At 39.7% G+C, this 17860-nt stretch overlaps 1 protein-coding gene across 2 annotated transcripts in view; it reads right to left on the bottom strand.

Annotated features, from left to right (window-relative positions):
• Positions 1-17860, bottom strand: part of TMCC3 (transmembrane and coiled-coil domain family 3) — a 91852-nt gene that overhangs the window by 54439 nt on the left and 19553 nt on the right. The window contains exon 1 of one of the 2 annotated variants that reach the window (XM_083698694.1): positions 14490-14714. The exons of the other annotated variant lie outside the window; for it this stretch is intronic. Within the exon in view, the coding sequence (XP_083554820.1) occupies positions 14490-14558 (69 nt within the window). The 5' untranslated portion in view covers positions 14559-14714. Of the gene's footprint in view, positions 1-14489; positions 14715-17860 lie in introns of those variants that run through there. 2 annotated transcript variants of the gene reach the window in all.

Genomic DNA, 17860 nt, shown 5'->3' with positions numbered 1-17860 from the left:
CCCTGTAGATGATTTGTAGAGGAACAAAGATGCACATCCATTGATAAATTTGAGAATGTGTCAACATGCAGACACTTTGCAACACACCTCGTGTTGTAATCCTGCACTCGGTTATGCAATTTTCAGACTGTAGATGTTAGTATTTTGCAGAGTACAAAAGACTGACAGCAATAATTGATGCTCCCATTATTTTCCTTTCAATAATAGAAATCTGTGTAAGCCAAATGTTTTTAGTATATGAAGAACAGGACTTGGCATAGATAGTGTAGTTTCAAATCCTAACCGATGAGCTCATCAGCATTTCTCTCTTTCACACAGAGATATCTCTTTGAAATGAGAATGATGATAGTTATGTCATGCATTGGAGACCAAGCGCTATACATGTGATAAATAATAGCAAAATTCAGTCAAGCAAGAAAATCAGAATGACACAAGACATAAAGCCTAGCTTTCTTACAAGACAGACCACTTACAGATTTTCTCTTGTAAATCTTAACCATCCAAAGAATTGTGTTCCCTCTCTCAGATATTAAACTACATTTGTTCTTCTACAGTTATGATAGAAAAATGACACGTCAGCTATCAACAATGGTCAGATTACAACATCTTGGGGACATGCATATGAAATGCAAAACAATATTAGATTACATATTCTACAGTAGCAGAGATAAAACCATTGTCGAGGAAACTGTCATGAATTGCTGTTGGTTAAAGTTTCTTGCTAGTTCTTACCCTATGTAACATCACATGTCTGATTCAACAGATGATTTCAGAAACATACTCATTATATTTCTGCCCTGAAACACATTTACACTGAAATATAATCAACCCCATTTGATTTAGACAAGAATTTTCTTCCAAGTAAAAGCTTTGAATGCCACTTTTCTGTTTTGAACTTCAGAAAAGTCCCAAGTTAGTTTAAATCAGGCCACCATAATATATCTACTATAGATAAAGCAGTACTAAAAACCTAAATACATTCAACTAAAAATCATTTGCAGTATTTTAATGTCCCCTGCACAACCAGAGTTGGGAAGTGGAGTCTCAGAGCTCCCCCTTGTGAGCTTTAAGTGTTCACAACATGGAACCAGACAGAGACAGCCTTGAGTCGCATGACCTATCTTCTGAGCTACAGTCTACCTGTGGGCTGGGGTGTGCTGCTATATTTGGAAGCTGCATTACACCATATTGTCTCTTTTGTCATGGTGACAGGAAAGGACCATAGCTCAGTTGTAGAGCATCTGCTTTGCATGCAAAAGTTCCCAGGTTCAACTCAGGCATTTCCAGATAGATGTGGAAATGTCCCTTACCTGAAGCCCTGGAAAGTTGCTGCCAGCCGTTGTTGACAATACTAAGCTAGATGGACCATTGATCTGACCCAATATAAGGCAGCTTTCTATGTTCCTATGACACGGCTGGTGCAGATGTTGCTCCTAAGTGTATATAGGTAGGGAGAGATTGAATAAATAGGCCATTGGGGTGTATTTGAAATTGTTAGCCTAATTCAAATTCCTGTCTCCATATGAGAGGGCTGTCATACGTCCGGATTTTCCTGGACATTACTGGGATTTCAAAGGCGGAATTGACGTCCTGGGGGAATTTCCAAAAGGCGGTGCTTTGTCCTGGGATCTTAGGCAAGTCAATCAAAAAATCACAGGGTTATTTTTTTGGCATTTTTGTAAAAAAAAAGCTCAGCAACTACCATATGAACCTATTCATATATTAAGATACTGTATTCAGTACAGCACCACCTGCAGGTGCCCTATGGCCTTTCCAGGTTTCAGCCACATCCAGGGCCTCACTGCTTCCAAGCACTGGTCTAGCACCTCAAATGCCTCTCCAGATTCACATGGAACAGAGAGACAGAGCTGGGAGCCATCTACATATTGATGACACTCCACTCCAAATTTTAATTTTAGATTTATATTTTAACACTTTTATACTGTTTTATACAGTTTTATACTATCAAGTGCCCTGGGAATATAAAACGGATAGGCAATATAAATAGATTCAAAAGAAGTAAATATTGATTGAGACCAAACTATACATCAAATGCAGTTTTATGTAACTATTCCCAATCTTTTTTGCTTTTGTTTTTAAATAGCAGCATGTTTGGAGCATGGGGGAAATGGCTGCTTAACCCTTTGCCTTCAGGCTTAGTTAAGGAGTCCTTCCTAATTTCTTTTGGGTGATGGGAAGATTAAGTGGCGAAATTCCCATCCATGCTACTTTTTTCTGGGGGGATGCAGGGGTACGCATACCCCTAAACACTTTGTGAATCTTTGTACTTTTGTCCATTTACTGTATTTGTTTTTCCCAATTTGAACTATGAAATGTGATTTTATTGAGTCAAAATGAGAGTACCCCTAAAAAATTTTTTTAGAAAAAAAGCATGTGTGTGTGTGTGTGTATATATAAAACAGCAGGGGAAGTTTTATGGGACAGCTTGCAATGAGCCCACTAGGCAGGCAGAATCAGCCAGAAGCAGATTGTTATTAAATACTCTGGGCCCAAGCACCATAGGACTTTTCAAAGGTTATAAGCTTGAAAATATACCAAAGTCCAATACAGACCTAACAGTACTGGCAAAATATGCTCCAAATAACAAAGCCCTGATAATTTCCTGGCTACAGCATTATGCACAACTGTAGTGTACTGTAGTTTCCAAACATTCCTGAAAGGCAGCCCCTTGCATGTGCATAACCAAATCTAACTAAAGCATATGTGGCAATGGCCAGAGCTGCTTTCTCCATGAAAAGTAGCAGCTGGTATACCACCTGGAGCTATAGAAAGGTGTATTAAGAGTGTGGCAATGGACTTCCACCTACACAAATGGTACTTCCCCTTCCTGTCCTCCCTCCCCTTACCGGCTGAGCCCTCTCCCCTGCAAGAACTGCTCCAGAGGGAATTTCAGCAAGAGTAGCTTCCATGATAAACTACTCTTGCTGAAATTCTCTCTGCTACACAACGATTATTAAAGATGCAGGAGTCCTGTCCTCTCTCGCATTTGGCAACCCTATCTCCAATCAAAAGAAAGGGAAGGAGACAGAAGAGAAAGGTGGATTTTTTAAAAAGGCATATTGATACTGAGGAAACTCTGTCACTTAGAAAGGAGTTTAGTCATCCACGGAGAGGCTCGGGACAGGACAAAAGTCACGCACCACACCCTCCCTCACTCCTTTAACACAGTTTGCACGGTTACACGTCTTATATTGACAAAGTCACTATGCAGATCCAAGGGCTAGGTAACAGCTTTCAGTGGAAGGGCTGCTTTGTTTCTCTATGAAGTATACACATAAATGTTCACTTTCTTGAACATTTCCAAGTGCGCCACAGGTTGTTTGGAAGTCATCAGTGTGGAAGAAAAATGCAAACAAAATGAACTGGCAGCAGTCAAAACATTTTAACTCATTCAAATTTATCAAGGCCGCACAGAGTCGGATGCACCTGAAGATTATTATCTACTTCTTTGTACTAAGGTAAAAAAGTCCATACTTAAAACAAACCTGACAGAAACCACCAACATACAGCATGTTAAAGACACAAAACAAGAAGGATCAAAGTACATGATACCTGAAAATTTTGTGTTCTTTAACCATTCTGCTTCTCTTATAGGTTTAAATATCTATTTTTAAATGGCTCAATTTATGTATCCTTATTCTTTTATTTGTTGAGTTTGGGTTAGGTATCCTCCTGTTCTTAACAAATTTTAAGAGTCTTTTCAGTGAAGTGCACATAGTTAAAATAAAGTGTCTTAAATGAACAGATGTAGTATGAATATCTAAGTATGTTACCTGGCCTTATTCATCTGTGGTTACTCATAATCAGTCTTTAAACATTAATACCAAATTACTGGCAAATTCCACATTAAGCACTTACCAAGACTACAGAGACTTGGTTTCACCTACCAAAAACATTCTTTGAAAGTGTTATCTTATTATCCCACCAACTAAACCATAGCTTTCCAAACTTTTCATGCTGGTGACACACTTTTTAGACATGCATCATTTTACAACACAATAATTCAGTTTTACTAGCAAACTTGAGGTTAAACTAACCCCTTTCCAGGTGTGTTTGTGCAACACACCTACACACTGGAGTTAACACACTAACATGTCACTACACACAGTTTGGAAAGCTCTGAACTAAACACACAGTCAGTTGGATCCAGTTAATCATGCTTTAGTCTCAATGATTTTGATGGGACTAAACCCTGACTAATTTAGTCTGGCTTTAAGCCATTAGCTGGATCCCACAGCAGCTAGACAAAGTGATTCATGATCTCTGTGAAATGTAAGTCCTAACAGAAGTCACTCTTTAAAATGAGCTTATGTTGCTTTGGTTGAAATTCTCTGAAAATGAAACTCCTTTTGAACTCCTGACACGAACTTGCAGCTCATTTATCATGACATCGGTAAATTTAGAGTCGAGTATTTGGACTTGGACTTAGTTTTGCCTAGATAACACATTCTCTGATGTCATAAGGCAATTAGAGCACCTGAGAATTTCACTGGCAGTAAAGTGAGTGCACTGCTAAGGCACCTTCCTTTCATCACTGTGAAATGCACTATATTATGAGAGCTTTGCAAAGCACTTTGAGAGCAAAATCATTCAGATCCATGCTGAACTTGTTGCCATAATTGGTTCATGTTCCTTGGAAGTCTCTAGAGCATCAGTGAATTACACCTAGTGGGATCAGTTTCAGCTGTTGCAACCTGAGGGTGTGGATATGATGCTTGCAGCAATGAGGCAAACAATGTGCCCCCTTGGTCCATTATGGCTCATGAAATCTAGCAGGAGGAGGTTGACTGGATGGCCCAAGGGAGTGGTCAGTGCCTCACTGCAGGAGAGAGTTATGCCCACAACCTAGAAAGAAGCAGTGATGAGGTCTTCCCTGGATCCAAGTTTTAGAAAACTACCACCCAGTCTCTAATATTCCTTTCCTGGGCCTTTAAAGTGGTCATTCCCCATTTGAGGATTGCCCTCCCCAGTGAAGTGTTCCGGTGCCCATAATTATTAATTTTCAGGAGGAATTTGAAAAACTCCCCATATACCCCAGCATCTGGAGGCCAAAGAATACTGTCCCTGTCAACCAGGGATCACTAGATGGAAGAATGTTTAACTGGAACTGATGTGAATGTTTTTAACTTTTATGCTTATTGTTATAATATATGCACTGTTCTACATTTAAAGTGATGAAAAGTTCACAGATGTCCTGAGTAGGTATACATTAACCATCCAATACAACTCTCCCCACACCCCCGGAGATTTATATTGCACGGCTCACTGCGTGTTTTTGCAATGGAAATTAAAACTGCCCTCAGATATTTTGGCTGCTGTGAGTTTTGTTACTGTTTGTTCATATTGCTTTACTGGTTTTAACGTATACCACTCTGACCAACACTATTCCAAGCTAGTGCTTAGTAGAACATTGTTTTTCCTCAGTGTATAGCAGAGATTGGGAACCTGTGGCCCTCCAGATGTTGGGACTACAACTCCTATCATCACAGATTATTGACCATGTTCACTGGGGCTGATTGGAGTGGGGAGTCCAATAACATATGGAAGGCCATAGGCTCTGCACCATTCATGTATAGGAAGCAGTTTGCAATGAAGGATTTCCTCTTTTTGTATACACATTGATTTATGGTCAACTTCCCCCTCCAGTCTCCCATTTATGATCTTCACTATTATACTTTCTGACCTTTCATAGAATCTCAGTTTGTTGGTGTGTGCTCAGTGCAAAGAGTTCATGACTCAAGGGAGTAAGTGCATCACTTACTCCCACCAGTTCTACATGGGTAACCTAGAGAAGTTGAGAAAATCTCCAGGGTACCTAAGCATCACATCAGTTACGTTCTATTGAGTTCCCATTTCCAAGGCAACAGATGTGTTTCTTCTGAGCAGAATAAAGATCTTAGAGTGGGTAACATAATACCAGGGAAGTGGAGGGGGCAAACCCTTAGAAGAGATCTTAATCTCAGATGGATCAGCTGATCTACAACTGCCTCATACATAACTGGATAAGTATTAGTTTTTAATTTGTTTTTAATTTCTTCTCCTTTAGGAGAAGAGACTCCAGTTGGAAATAATTTATATAAATAAACATGGAAAAAGTGAGGGCATGGGGGTTGGTTTTTTTTTTACGTATGAGCTGGTAGAGTTTATGCAGAGGAGGACAAGCAAATGCTGTGTTTGCTTGTAGAAAGTTGCCCCATGCAAGTGCTGCATCTCATCATATACCTCTTTCAAGGTAGTGCCGGGATATGGTGACGGTTGCCATACTTCTGGAATTTCCCGGACATATCTGGAATACTGCTGTCTCTTGCAGTGTCTAGGCGGACAACCAAAAAACAACTCTTCTGTCCGGATTTTCACTGTTTGAAATATGGCAACCCTACCCTATGTGCCGACCAGGTTTAAACAAACCTACTTCTGTGGTGGAGCACAATAGAAGATTCCCATCAGAATCATTCCTATGTTCAGAACTGATTGCCATATTTATGGTTTTATAAATATAATAAGTAAATGTGAATGTATCTCTCTAGTACAGAAAGCTGTGGCAAAGTTTGAGCTAGAAAGCAGGAAGTTCTGAAACAAAAACAGCTAGATAACACCAGCCATCTCATACTGAAGACACATTCACCTGGCTGCTAATTTCACTACAGCAAGCCTGGTCTGGTTTCACTGAGTCACACACAAATACAGAGTTGCCTATCCCAGTTAATGTGCCAATCTGAGCCAATCTAAGCCAATCACCGTAGCTTGGTGTTACTTCCCTTACAATCATCACCCAATCCACTGGAAACGAAGGAGTGTTGATTTTTACTCAATGAGTTGACAAATGCAATGTACTGAAATGGGAAAAGTAGGCCACAGAATTGACACACCTTCTAGGCAGTCAGTCTGACATATCTCTGATTCATGCATCACACATTTATTCAGTTGCCACAGCCAACTATTTCTAGGGGCATTTTGCACTCATTTACACATAACATAGTTTTATCCTTTAACCAAGTCAATACAGACAGCACACATTAAGTGGGTGATCAGGGACCACGGGCAGGTAATAAATCTAATTAATAATAATAAATAATAATAACAACAACAGTAGTACTAATAATGCTTCAGTGAAGGTCCATTCTAAGGGATTTTGTATTACCATTTAGGTAGAACACATCATCTTTCCTTTCTATGATGTGGCAAAACGCATAAACCAGTCCAAAACTCTGTCTTACCTACTGGCTGCAGATTGTTAAGTGACTCCATTGTCATTTGCAGATTTTCCCAGCCACCTACCTGGGAGAAACTTTAAATGGCCCAACCACATGACTGGGGGCTGCATGCACAGGCCTTTCCCAAAGAATTGTCATTGTGCCTGAACAGGATTCAATGGGAAAGCCCCACCTACGTAGGTGGGTTGTTTAAAAATATTGTCCCAGTCAGGGTAAGCGATGTGGTTCCCATATGGCTGTGAAAACATCTAAAGAACATTTGACTTCTGGAACAAAGACTTGATCATTTAATATAGGGTAGACATGACTTCGTTGCCAGGCTGCTCAGTTTACAGTGACGGTTCCATTCATACGATAGCTGCTCCTAATTTAGAGCAAAATCAGATCAAAAGCTCATTAACTGGAAGACAAAGGAAATTTTGCTTAGCAGGGAAACAAATCAGATTTATTTTCTTTTGTATAGTTGATGGACTGTTTGCCTTACAGGAAGAGTAGGTGGTTGACTATGACATCAACCTAATGTCTGTTTCTAATTTAAAAACATGCCATGATTTGAGAGGCCCATCTATTTGCATATTTGCATAAAGCAGCATAATTGCAGAACAGGTATTGACTGATCACCAATGCAGTCTACAGCTTAGTAATCTTAGCATATTCACCCTATAACTGGAAAAGAATGATCATAAAGAGCACATAATTGCTGCCTGGACACTATACTTTAAAAGCCCCTCTGTTCCCATTTGCAAGTTACTACCTATGCGATCCTTATGTCATACAAGGGGGCAGATGGCAAGATTCAAATATGAAGTGCCTTATGCTGAATCAAACCATTGGTCCATCAAGCTTGGCACTGTCTACTCTACACCAACTGGTAGCCAGCCTCCAAAGTTTCAGACGGAAATTGTTCCCAGCCCTATCTGTAGACGCAAGGGATTGAACTCACAACCTTTGGCATGTGGACTACATGCTCTACCACTGAGCTACGTGCTAGGGGAATTTTCTTCCATTCCTCTGGTGGGGTTCAAATGCCTGAAACCATGGTATGAAGTGAGTTTCTGATTCCAAAGGACAAACTTTATCAGAATCTTTTCAACTTCCACATAGGAAGGATTTTTAGCATACATATTGACATGTGAAATGCCCACTTTTCCTACAATACCAGGACTATGAAGACACCATGTGTACACAACACACACTCATTTCACCTAAGTGTGTGAACAAATGCAAAACATCTTTTAGAAAACAACTATTCTGAATCCTGACATTTTATGTCTTCAAATAGCACGTTCTTATTAATCCTACACATGTCAATGGGACAAGGCACTTACTCCAATGTGTTTTCTTATCATAGCTGTAATGCAGTATGTCGGCTTTTTGAGGCTCTTTCAACTTGTGCAGATAAAAGTGAACTGGTCCCTTCTAAAGTAGGTCAGACCTGAACAAGCAGTAAGCAAGGCAAGGCATAATCTCAGTTGGAAAGAGTTATTTTCTTTGTGTTCATTAGGATGAAAGCAGCTTCTGTCCCATTTTGGACAATAGGACTTTCATAGTGGTAGGGAGATAATGGGAGAATTAACGACATTAGCCCAGAAATAGCATTCAGCAGTCCGCAAAGTGGCCTACAGTAATAACTATCTTTCACAATGTTCCTGTGAGGCAAATAAGTATGTACTATTAGACTGATATAGAACCTGTTTGCTGATAAGGAAAACCTATCCAAAACCCATATTTTTAGTAGTAGCCTCTAATTTTGATACTAGGGATGAATTCCCAAATAGCAAAAACATTCAGGAGGCTGTATTGCAGGCCTGCATTCATGGTTCTTAGCCTGTGGTTGTCAGAGTGGGAGGATAATCTCCCCAAAAGAAGCAAAGGTTGATAGCAAAGAAGCTGGATTCTTCCTACACTGTTCCACACGCTCCATTCCCCAGCTTCCTTTTCCCATCTGATTAAAAGAAAAAACACAGAACTAGCCAAAAGCCTTCTACAATATATCACTAACAGCTGGATGAGCTGTGTCCACTCCAGTGATTTATTGCTTTACAGAGAGAGCCCGCGAAGAAGCCATGAGCTCAGTGGTCTTGAAAACCTTGTTCTCTAAATCTAGACGTGCTCTGAGTGACAGTGGTTACCCACTAGTAATGGGAATGCCATCTGCAGTAGAAATGGTTAAAAGGAAGTTACACCTCACATTCCAGGGTGATGTCCTGCCATAAAAAAAGACTCTTGGACTTAGTGAGTCCTGTCTAAATTAGCCAAAATCCCATCCATTCCTTACTCTCTCTTTTTTTCATTGCAGTTCCTACACATTGTGCTACCACTGACTTTTTCTTTCATAACCTCCCCTGGAAATCAGAACAGCAAATGTGGGAAACACAATATTGTGCACAGGTGAAAGGGATTCAGCTCATATGTAGGAATGGGGGAGACATACCATTCAGTCCACACATTAAGATGAACCTAACTAATCCACACTTTCCGAAACAATATGAGAACTGCGCAGCTCATCCTTCAAAATTTTCACTTCTTCAGATTTTGCAACCTGGTTTCTGATTTTTGCAATACAATTCAATGCAGCTGTACATAAATACTGTGTACAAAAATGCATACACTGAGGTAAAGTGTGCGCAAAATACATATATTAGTGAAAACAATATACAAAACACATTGTATCAGAGGAAACTGATTTGCAGTTTTTTGTATTTTAGACAGAATTGTATACAAATGTGTATATTAGAGGAGATATTCATGAAAAAATGCAGGTGAATTTCCATCAGTGTGGAAATGTGGAAAACTGATCTTAAGGTTGGAGAAATGGGAAACTGAATGAATCAAAAACTGACAGATTCACCCATCACTATCCATAGCTGAAAGCTCCATATCAGTGAAAGGTATTCCAAGGAACATTGTATCCCATTACTGAGGCTACTGCCTTCAAACACACACACACACATAGAAAAGTACAGGGAGAAAAGTTCTGTCCAAGACCTTTGCCTGCTCAGTTAATTTTGTCTTTGTAGGGAGTATTTTACATAGGGGGAAATATGATCACCCAGGCAGTCTGAAGTGGTATACCATTCTACCACCTCTTTCTGATCAAAATAACCTAACTGATAATACAATAAGTTCCTATAAGATAACAAACTCCATGTTGTTAAAAGAGATATTTTAATTATCCAAGAAATGAAAATTGTAAGAAAACATACTTTGTAGTATGATAAAATCCTGATTATTAATATCAACAATTATAGAATCATAGAACTGTAGCGTTCGAAGATACCACCGGGGGGGGGGGGTTAGCTAGTTCAACCCTTTGCTATGCAGGAATCCTGCCCGCAGCCATACTTAAAAAGGTAAAGGTAAAGGGACCCCTGACGATTAGGTCCAGTTGTGACTGACTCTGGGATTGTGGCGCTCTTCTCGCTTTACTGGCCGAGGGAGCCGGCGTACAGCTTCCGGGTCATGTGGCCAGCATGACTAAGTCACTTCTGGCGAACCAGAGCAGCGCACGGAAACGCCATTTACCTTCCCGCCGGAGTGGTACCTATTTATCTACTTGCACTGTGATGTGCTTTCGAACTGCTAGGTTGGCAGGAGCAGGGACCAAGCAACAGGAGCTCACCCCGTCGTGGGGATTCGAACCGCTGACCTTCCGATCGGCAAATCCTAGGCTCTGTGGTTTAACCCACAGCGCCACCCACAGCAGCCATCCTTGGGTGGGCTCAGACCACCAACCTATGACCCACTGCACCACAGACACCAATGCCCATATTGATATCATGTTTACAGTCGATGTTTGCAATTTGTTTTATTTGTATGTTAACTTTAACATTGCATGACTCTTTCAAACGCAGAAGCGGTTTCTATGGCTGAAGCTTAAAACTAAATGTTATGCTTTCTTGCTTTCAAACCCTGTTCTCGAGCAAAAATATGTTCTCTTTGCATAGCTACAAGGCAAGAAGGAACAGGATTGTTTGCTCTGAAAAGACATTCAATATGCTTTCAAAAACATGTTAAGAATGTGTGTGTTCCATTTTATCAAGTCAGATGCCTGCAGGAATATCTTCTTAATATGGATTTCAAATTAAAATACTGTACTGCTATTGAATGATGCAGTCCATCAAACCCTGGTTCTGCAGAACTTCCATTCAGTTGAAGATTCATTTTCAAGAGACTGAAATGTGAAAAGCCATTCCTAAATATATACAGTTCTACAGGGGAAAACCCTGATAGATAGAGGACAAAAATGCACATTATAGAGAATATATCTGTTCACAGTTGATGAAAGGAACGTTGAAATGCTATTCCAAGTCCAGAGTCTTGCATGGCCATCAATAAATTTTAAAACCATATTACAAACAAATTCAATACCGAATTTCTGTCTTGCACCCATGTACTCTGACAGCAAGAGAGAAGCGCAAGAGCTCTTCAAGCGAGACATGTGAATATCTGTCATTCTTCATATTCTAGTTTTTCAGGCATCAAAGAGACTGTATGCATGCATCCATCTATATCTCAGGGACTACCATACTAAAAGCAAAGCCTTCTCAGCAGTGTCCCTTTCTGCCTTAGGAATGCTTTCTCTAAAGAGGCCTACCTGCACCAGGAAAAACATCCTCCCATTTTAATTAACATTATTATAGACTATTATTTACACTTTTGTCTCTATTTTTGTCATAGTTGGGTTGTTTCTAGCTTTTATTGAATAGTTTTAGCTTCATTGTGACTGGGTAATTTGATTGTGGCTGCTAACATTTATGTTCTGTACTGCTTTTGGGAGATTATATATATATGCTTGTTTTAAATTCCTTGTACACCACTCAGAGAACTAAATTATGGGAAGATTTATTGTTATTTTATTATTATTTATTAAATTTGTATACCTCACTTCACTAGAAGATCCCAGAGAGGTTTACAATAGAAAAACTACAAAATGAGAAAAATAAATACTCAACAACAAAAAACACAAACCAATAACCCCCCTTCCACAAACACATTTTAAAATGTTATTTTATAGGCCAGGCTTAGGGTTTCAACTCTGAATGACGTAGGCTTGGAACTGGTTAGCAGCGAGAAGGCAGGACAAAACTCCAAGTGAGCTGGAGATGACAGACTGGGAAAGAGACAGAGGATGTCTTTTTCCTGTCCTTTGAATCCAAGGAGGATGCTTATGGAGGAGGCTGGACCCTCTTGGGATGTGAATGCTCTGAAATCCCTTCATTTAGGTTCAGGTTGTATATATGTGCAAATAAACCATATATAATAAAGACACCATAGTCTCTGCTGTGCCTTATTCCTAAAAGGAAACAGGTAAGTGACTGAAACCCCTGGAATCTCGCACTGCTCACGGGGATTGGGGTGACGTGTAACAATATATGTTTATGTTGCATCCTGCTCTGGAGTTGATTTTAATGAGTTGGTTCTAAATCACCTAAGAAAATAAATATTGTAAGCCAACTCAGGCATTACAGAATTAGAAATTACATGTATAGATCATAGACTCATAGAACTGTAGAGTTGGAAGGGATCCTGAGAACCATCTAGTCCAACCCTTTGCAATACAGGAATATGCAGCCGTCTCATACGGGGATCGAACCTGCAGCCTTGGCATCATCAGCACCACAGAAGATGTAAACAGAAAAGTAATTTGTGCATGAGATTCAACTTGGATGTGGATGAAAAGAAAATGTTGCATGCAGCCCTACATAATACAGTGGTACCTCGGGTTACATACGCTTCAGGTTACATACGCTTCATGTTACAGACTCCGCTAACCCAGAAATATTGCTTCAGGTTAAGAACTTTGCTTCAGGATGAGAACAGAAATTGTGCTCCGGCGGCACGGCAGCAGCAGGAGGCCCCATTAGCTAAAGTGGTGCTTCAGGTTAAGAACAGTTTCAGGTTAAGTACGGACCTCCGGAACGAATTAAGTACTTAACCTGAGGTACAACTGTATGCTAGTAGTACCTAAGGGAAGACAAACATTTCCTTTTGCAAACTGGTCCTTAGATGTTTCATCTAAATTCGCAAGGTTTTAGTGCTTAAGAATCCATAGTCCCCATGGAACCTATTGCTCCACAAAGATGCAAAGTCACCAAAAGTATCCTTCACATTGCTACCAGAAACAAAGTACCGCACATGCAAAAGCATAGCTTACCTCCCACTTTTATTGTATTCTTTCCTACATTTTCTAATCCTATGAGGTCAAACCACACGTCAATGTGATGAGTATTCAGTACCCAGCAAAATCAAGACCCTTAATGAGAAATTATGCACAATTTGCAATGGCACTGTTTCTTTCTGGCTTTCTTGCTGTTTTACATGTTCTTTCTTTACCTCCGGGAGAGGGAGAGAATAATTTGGAGAACTTCGAAAGCTCATTAATAACAGACTACAGTAATTGCTGCACAATTTCATCTTAAGCTTTCATCTGAATATGCTATATGCTTAGTGGTCATCCTGCTCTTGAAGTATAATTTAAAAATATGTATGCATTTCAGATACAAATCAGTAGCGTGTTTTCCTTACATTTTAGTCATCATGCCAAGCTTCTCATACGAAAATGTTTATAAGGTCATTTATCTTTTTCCATAACATGAGCGTGCACACAAACATTTCAGTTTAATCAAAAGATACAGATAGTACAGATAGTACTTTTTATGAGATAATATTCCTATTTGTAGTTTGGTTTTGAATGTCTATTCAAGTCTTTGTATAAGGTAACATACAACTGGAGCATGAAAAGAAGTAAAACTGCTCTGGTGATCAATTCATAGGAATGCGTTTTCCCACTTCAGGCAAGCATGAATTAGTGATTTGAGTATCCTCAATTATTTCAAGGTAATATACAAATGTGTTCTAAAGATTGCATGGTTCATATATGGATATGTGCTTTTGAATCTATGATAGAGGGCACTAGATCTATAGGCCAAATATATATTTTAAAACATTAAATTGAATATTTAAATTGTACACATGCGCACGCGCGCACGCGCACACACACACACACACACACACAAGGAACCTTAGAAATAACAAAGGACATTATCAAAAATCTTGTTTGGGATTTTTTTCATCCCACCCACAAAACCACACACTCCTTTGCATTAAAACAAAACAAAACGGCAGGTTAATAAAACGCACAATTTGTTTACCAGAGACCAAAAGATCAAATTAATGATTCTGACAGAATTTGAGAAACCTTGGTGTTCTTAAAAGACATTGGACCACCATCATAATTTCTTAACTCCTTACCAGCAGATCTGCACAAGTCTTCTGCTTAAATATCAAGCCTTCATCTGAATCCCCATCTGGGTCTGCCATTTAGTTGGTCAAAAAGAATTATTTTAGGGTCCTGGGTTTGCCTTCACAAGGCAGCCTGCACACCAGCTTGTGCCATGACTTGTACTAGCACTAGTACCTACAACAAACAGCACAACGCGGCAGTAATACCAGTTTAAACCTGTAACACAAAAACGAAGTCTGCTTTCCTAAGGAGGCAAAGTTCATGGATGGCATTTGCAGTTGATGGCCAGATAGGCTGAGCTGCTGCAAGTGACTGCGATACCAATTAAATTCAAGTCAGTCGTGTGACTTCCAAACAGTATGTAACTATGTAATACAAAGGTGTGGCAACCACTAGACCAGCCCTGAATCATGCTGATTATAGAACCAGGACGAACATAAAAGACTTGACTTAATAAAGAGGAGAACACATATAAGTAGACTGCTTCCTGTCTACAATAAGGGCTGATTCAACTAGGCTTCTCAGAAAGTATTTACCTGTTCTTCTGGGGGTGCTCTTAAGCTTCCCAGGAAAATATATTATCTAGGTAAGAAGAGGTGGAACCACATTCGTTTGTTAAAATATACAAACAACCCCAGAGGACTTTGGCCATTACAGCACAGATAGCAAACTAAAAATAGCTCTGGCAGTGTGCCAGATTACCAATTTATAATCCTCACCTAGGAGCTTCTACATTCTCAGATATTGTTCCAAACTCTTGTTCAGAGGTGAGGAACAAAAAAACCCCCAGCCCCTGACATCCATCTCTTTCTACCCCTCTTGCTCATGTAGGGGCAAACCTCCAGTGTCTACTTATACCAGGTTGTTCCACACTCTTTACATAATTTAAGGGGAAAGGTTTCTCACCCCTTTGCCCTCTTCTCCCCCTTAGCTCTCTTACAAAATAATATTATAAAAATCAGCTTTTATCACCAGAAACTTCCTTGGATCTGCTGCTTGGAACAACAACAGTATCAAAACAGAATTCACCCTCATAGTAGACAAAACAAGGGCTTCTAATTCACTGCTCAATTTTGTGGTGTATTGTACAACTCTAAATTCCTATCTGCCTGTATACAAGAATGATTTTGGGAGGAGCCCTATTCTTGTAGGTGTATGAGAATGGTCAAACATCTGGTAACAGAGTTTCCTAGACACCACTAAGAGGTGTATGCATGACTCTTCTGCAACATTAGCCTTCAAATTGCCAGACTGGTGCCTACACTTTGCTACACTAATAAACTGATACCTATTAGAAGCAGACATCATTCATCACGGCTGCAGTGCTTCTTTCAACATGTTGGCACATTTGTTGGTAAGACAGGGTAGCAAATGGGTTGACCTTATGCCATCTCATAGATTACAGAGAAAGGCAATCAAAGGGGGGAAAGTTGTCAAGTGCAATTGTGGCTCACAGAAACACTGGGCCAAATCAGCACACATGCTGCATAGACAGACTCATAGCATCATATAATTCTAGAGTTGGAAGAGATCCTGCGGGTCATCAAGTCTAACCCTCTGCAACGAGGAACCTCAATTAAAGGCATCCAACAAAGGCCTGTGCAGAGCTCATCTGAGGCCCAGGAAGGGAGTCTTGTTAGCAACACAAGAACAGGTCTTCTCTGCAGTAGCTCTCCATCTGTGGAATGGTCACCCCAGGGAAGTTTGCCTGGTGCCTTCATTATACACCTTTAGGGGCCAATGCAAAAATGTTCCTTTTTAACCAGGCCTTTGGTTGATTTTATTGGCACCCTATGCCCTTTTAAAATGTGTTTTTTTTTCTTGTGGGGGGTTATTGGGTTGCTTTTATTTTGATTATGTATTTTGTGGTTTTATATTTTGATTTTATTCTGTGAACTGCCCTGAGGCCTCCGGGTATAGGGCGGTATATAAATTCTAATAATGATGATGTTATAAATTCAAACAAAAAAGCAGCTAATGGAGATATACTGCAACATTGTACTACTGCAAGTCCAATTTCTTCTATATGTATTACTCATTGGCAGTACGGGAGTTCTAGAAAATACATATAATCCACTTTCATCCTCACTGATAACTAGCCTCCATTTTTATCTATGGATTACCAAAATCACCAACAGGCTTTAACAACTTTTCCTGGCAAGATAAATACTTGTAGAAGTATTCCCAAACTAAAGGCAATCTGTTCATATCTTGAAGCAGTTATTTAGGACTGGATTCTCTCTTCTTTTGTTACAGAAAAAGAAGCTGCAGGAGAAAATATATCTAGGAAAATCAGTGTGAAATATATTTCTGCTCTGACTTTTCTGACAGCTTCATTGTTTAAGAAGGCAATGAGCCTTATTTTAGCAAATAATTGTATCATATTCCAAAGCCGTGAAACTGTTGTTTTTTATTAGTGGTATTCTTTTCCCATGCTTTCTTCTACAACATATTTATAATTCAGATTCCTGCAGTAGGAAAGCAGGGATTAATTGTCAGAGCTAAAGGCAGAGGAAGATGATACTCAAGGGAGAACTGACCAATTCCTTTTTCACTTTTTCTCTCATCTGTTTTGCTTTTTCCTATCCACTGAAAATTGAAAGGAATCGGATGAGGGACTCAAGGCAGTGGCAAAGGGCCAAACATTGCTTACAAGACAGCTGCTTGTTATGTCTTGATGTTTTGACACTGTGCTCAAATATTGCTTTCAAAACGTTAGGGCGTAGAAATGTGAACATGGTTAGTAGCCTCACCTCTGGCCAAGACAGCATCAGCATATGACTATTCAACGAATCTTTCCCCCAGCATGCTAATAGAATTCATTTTTTAAAAGCTTTAAAGTTAAACACTTATTAAATAGGGGGGGGTGAATATAAGACTTGTTTAAAAGCCAAACAAATAAATTATTTATTAAAACTTATACAAAATATCATATTATATTTGCAGGTTAGATTTTTAAATGACACTTTCTGTAAACCTACCTAGATATTTTTCCTAGTCTAAGTCAATAGCCAAATACTCTTATCTTTTCCTCCCCCAGCCAACTCACAGGTTTATACTGTCTTCTGTCTAGGCAGGAACTTACTGCTTCTTGTGGACAACTGCCAACAGCTGACAATTTGACTCCTACTATTCTAGAGGACTGCTGCTGGAGTCTTGTTCTCCCTGTAGACCTCCTCAGTTTCAGCCTTCTGTTATTTCAGCTTCCTGGTCTTCTTCTTTGGACAGCCACTGCCTGCTGCTGCTAGGACCTCCCAGTTCTACTCTGGCTTCTGCTTCTTCTACAGGCAAATGCTGCTGCTTCAGCTCCCAGATGCAGACTCTCACATGAGCCCTTCACATGCTCTGCCAGTCAGGCTTCCTTTTTATTTTATACAGT

Source organism: Podarcis gaigeae, assembly GCF_964106915.1.
Source record: "Podarcis gaigeae genome assembly, chromosome: 10".
In the NCBI taxonomy this organism is placed as follows: Eukaryota; Metazoa; Chordata; class Lepidosauria; order Squamata; family Lacertidae; genus Podarcis; species Podarcis gaigeae.
The sequence above is the reverse complement of the archived record's forward strand: the minus strand, read 5'-3'. Positions and strand labels throughout refer to the sequence as shown.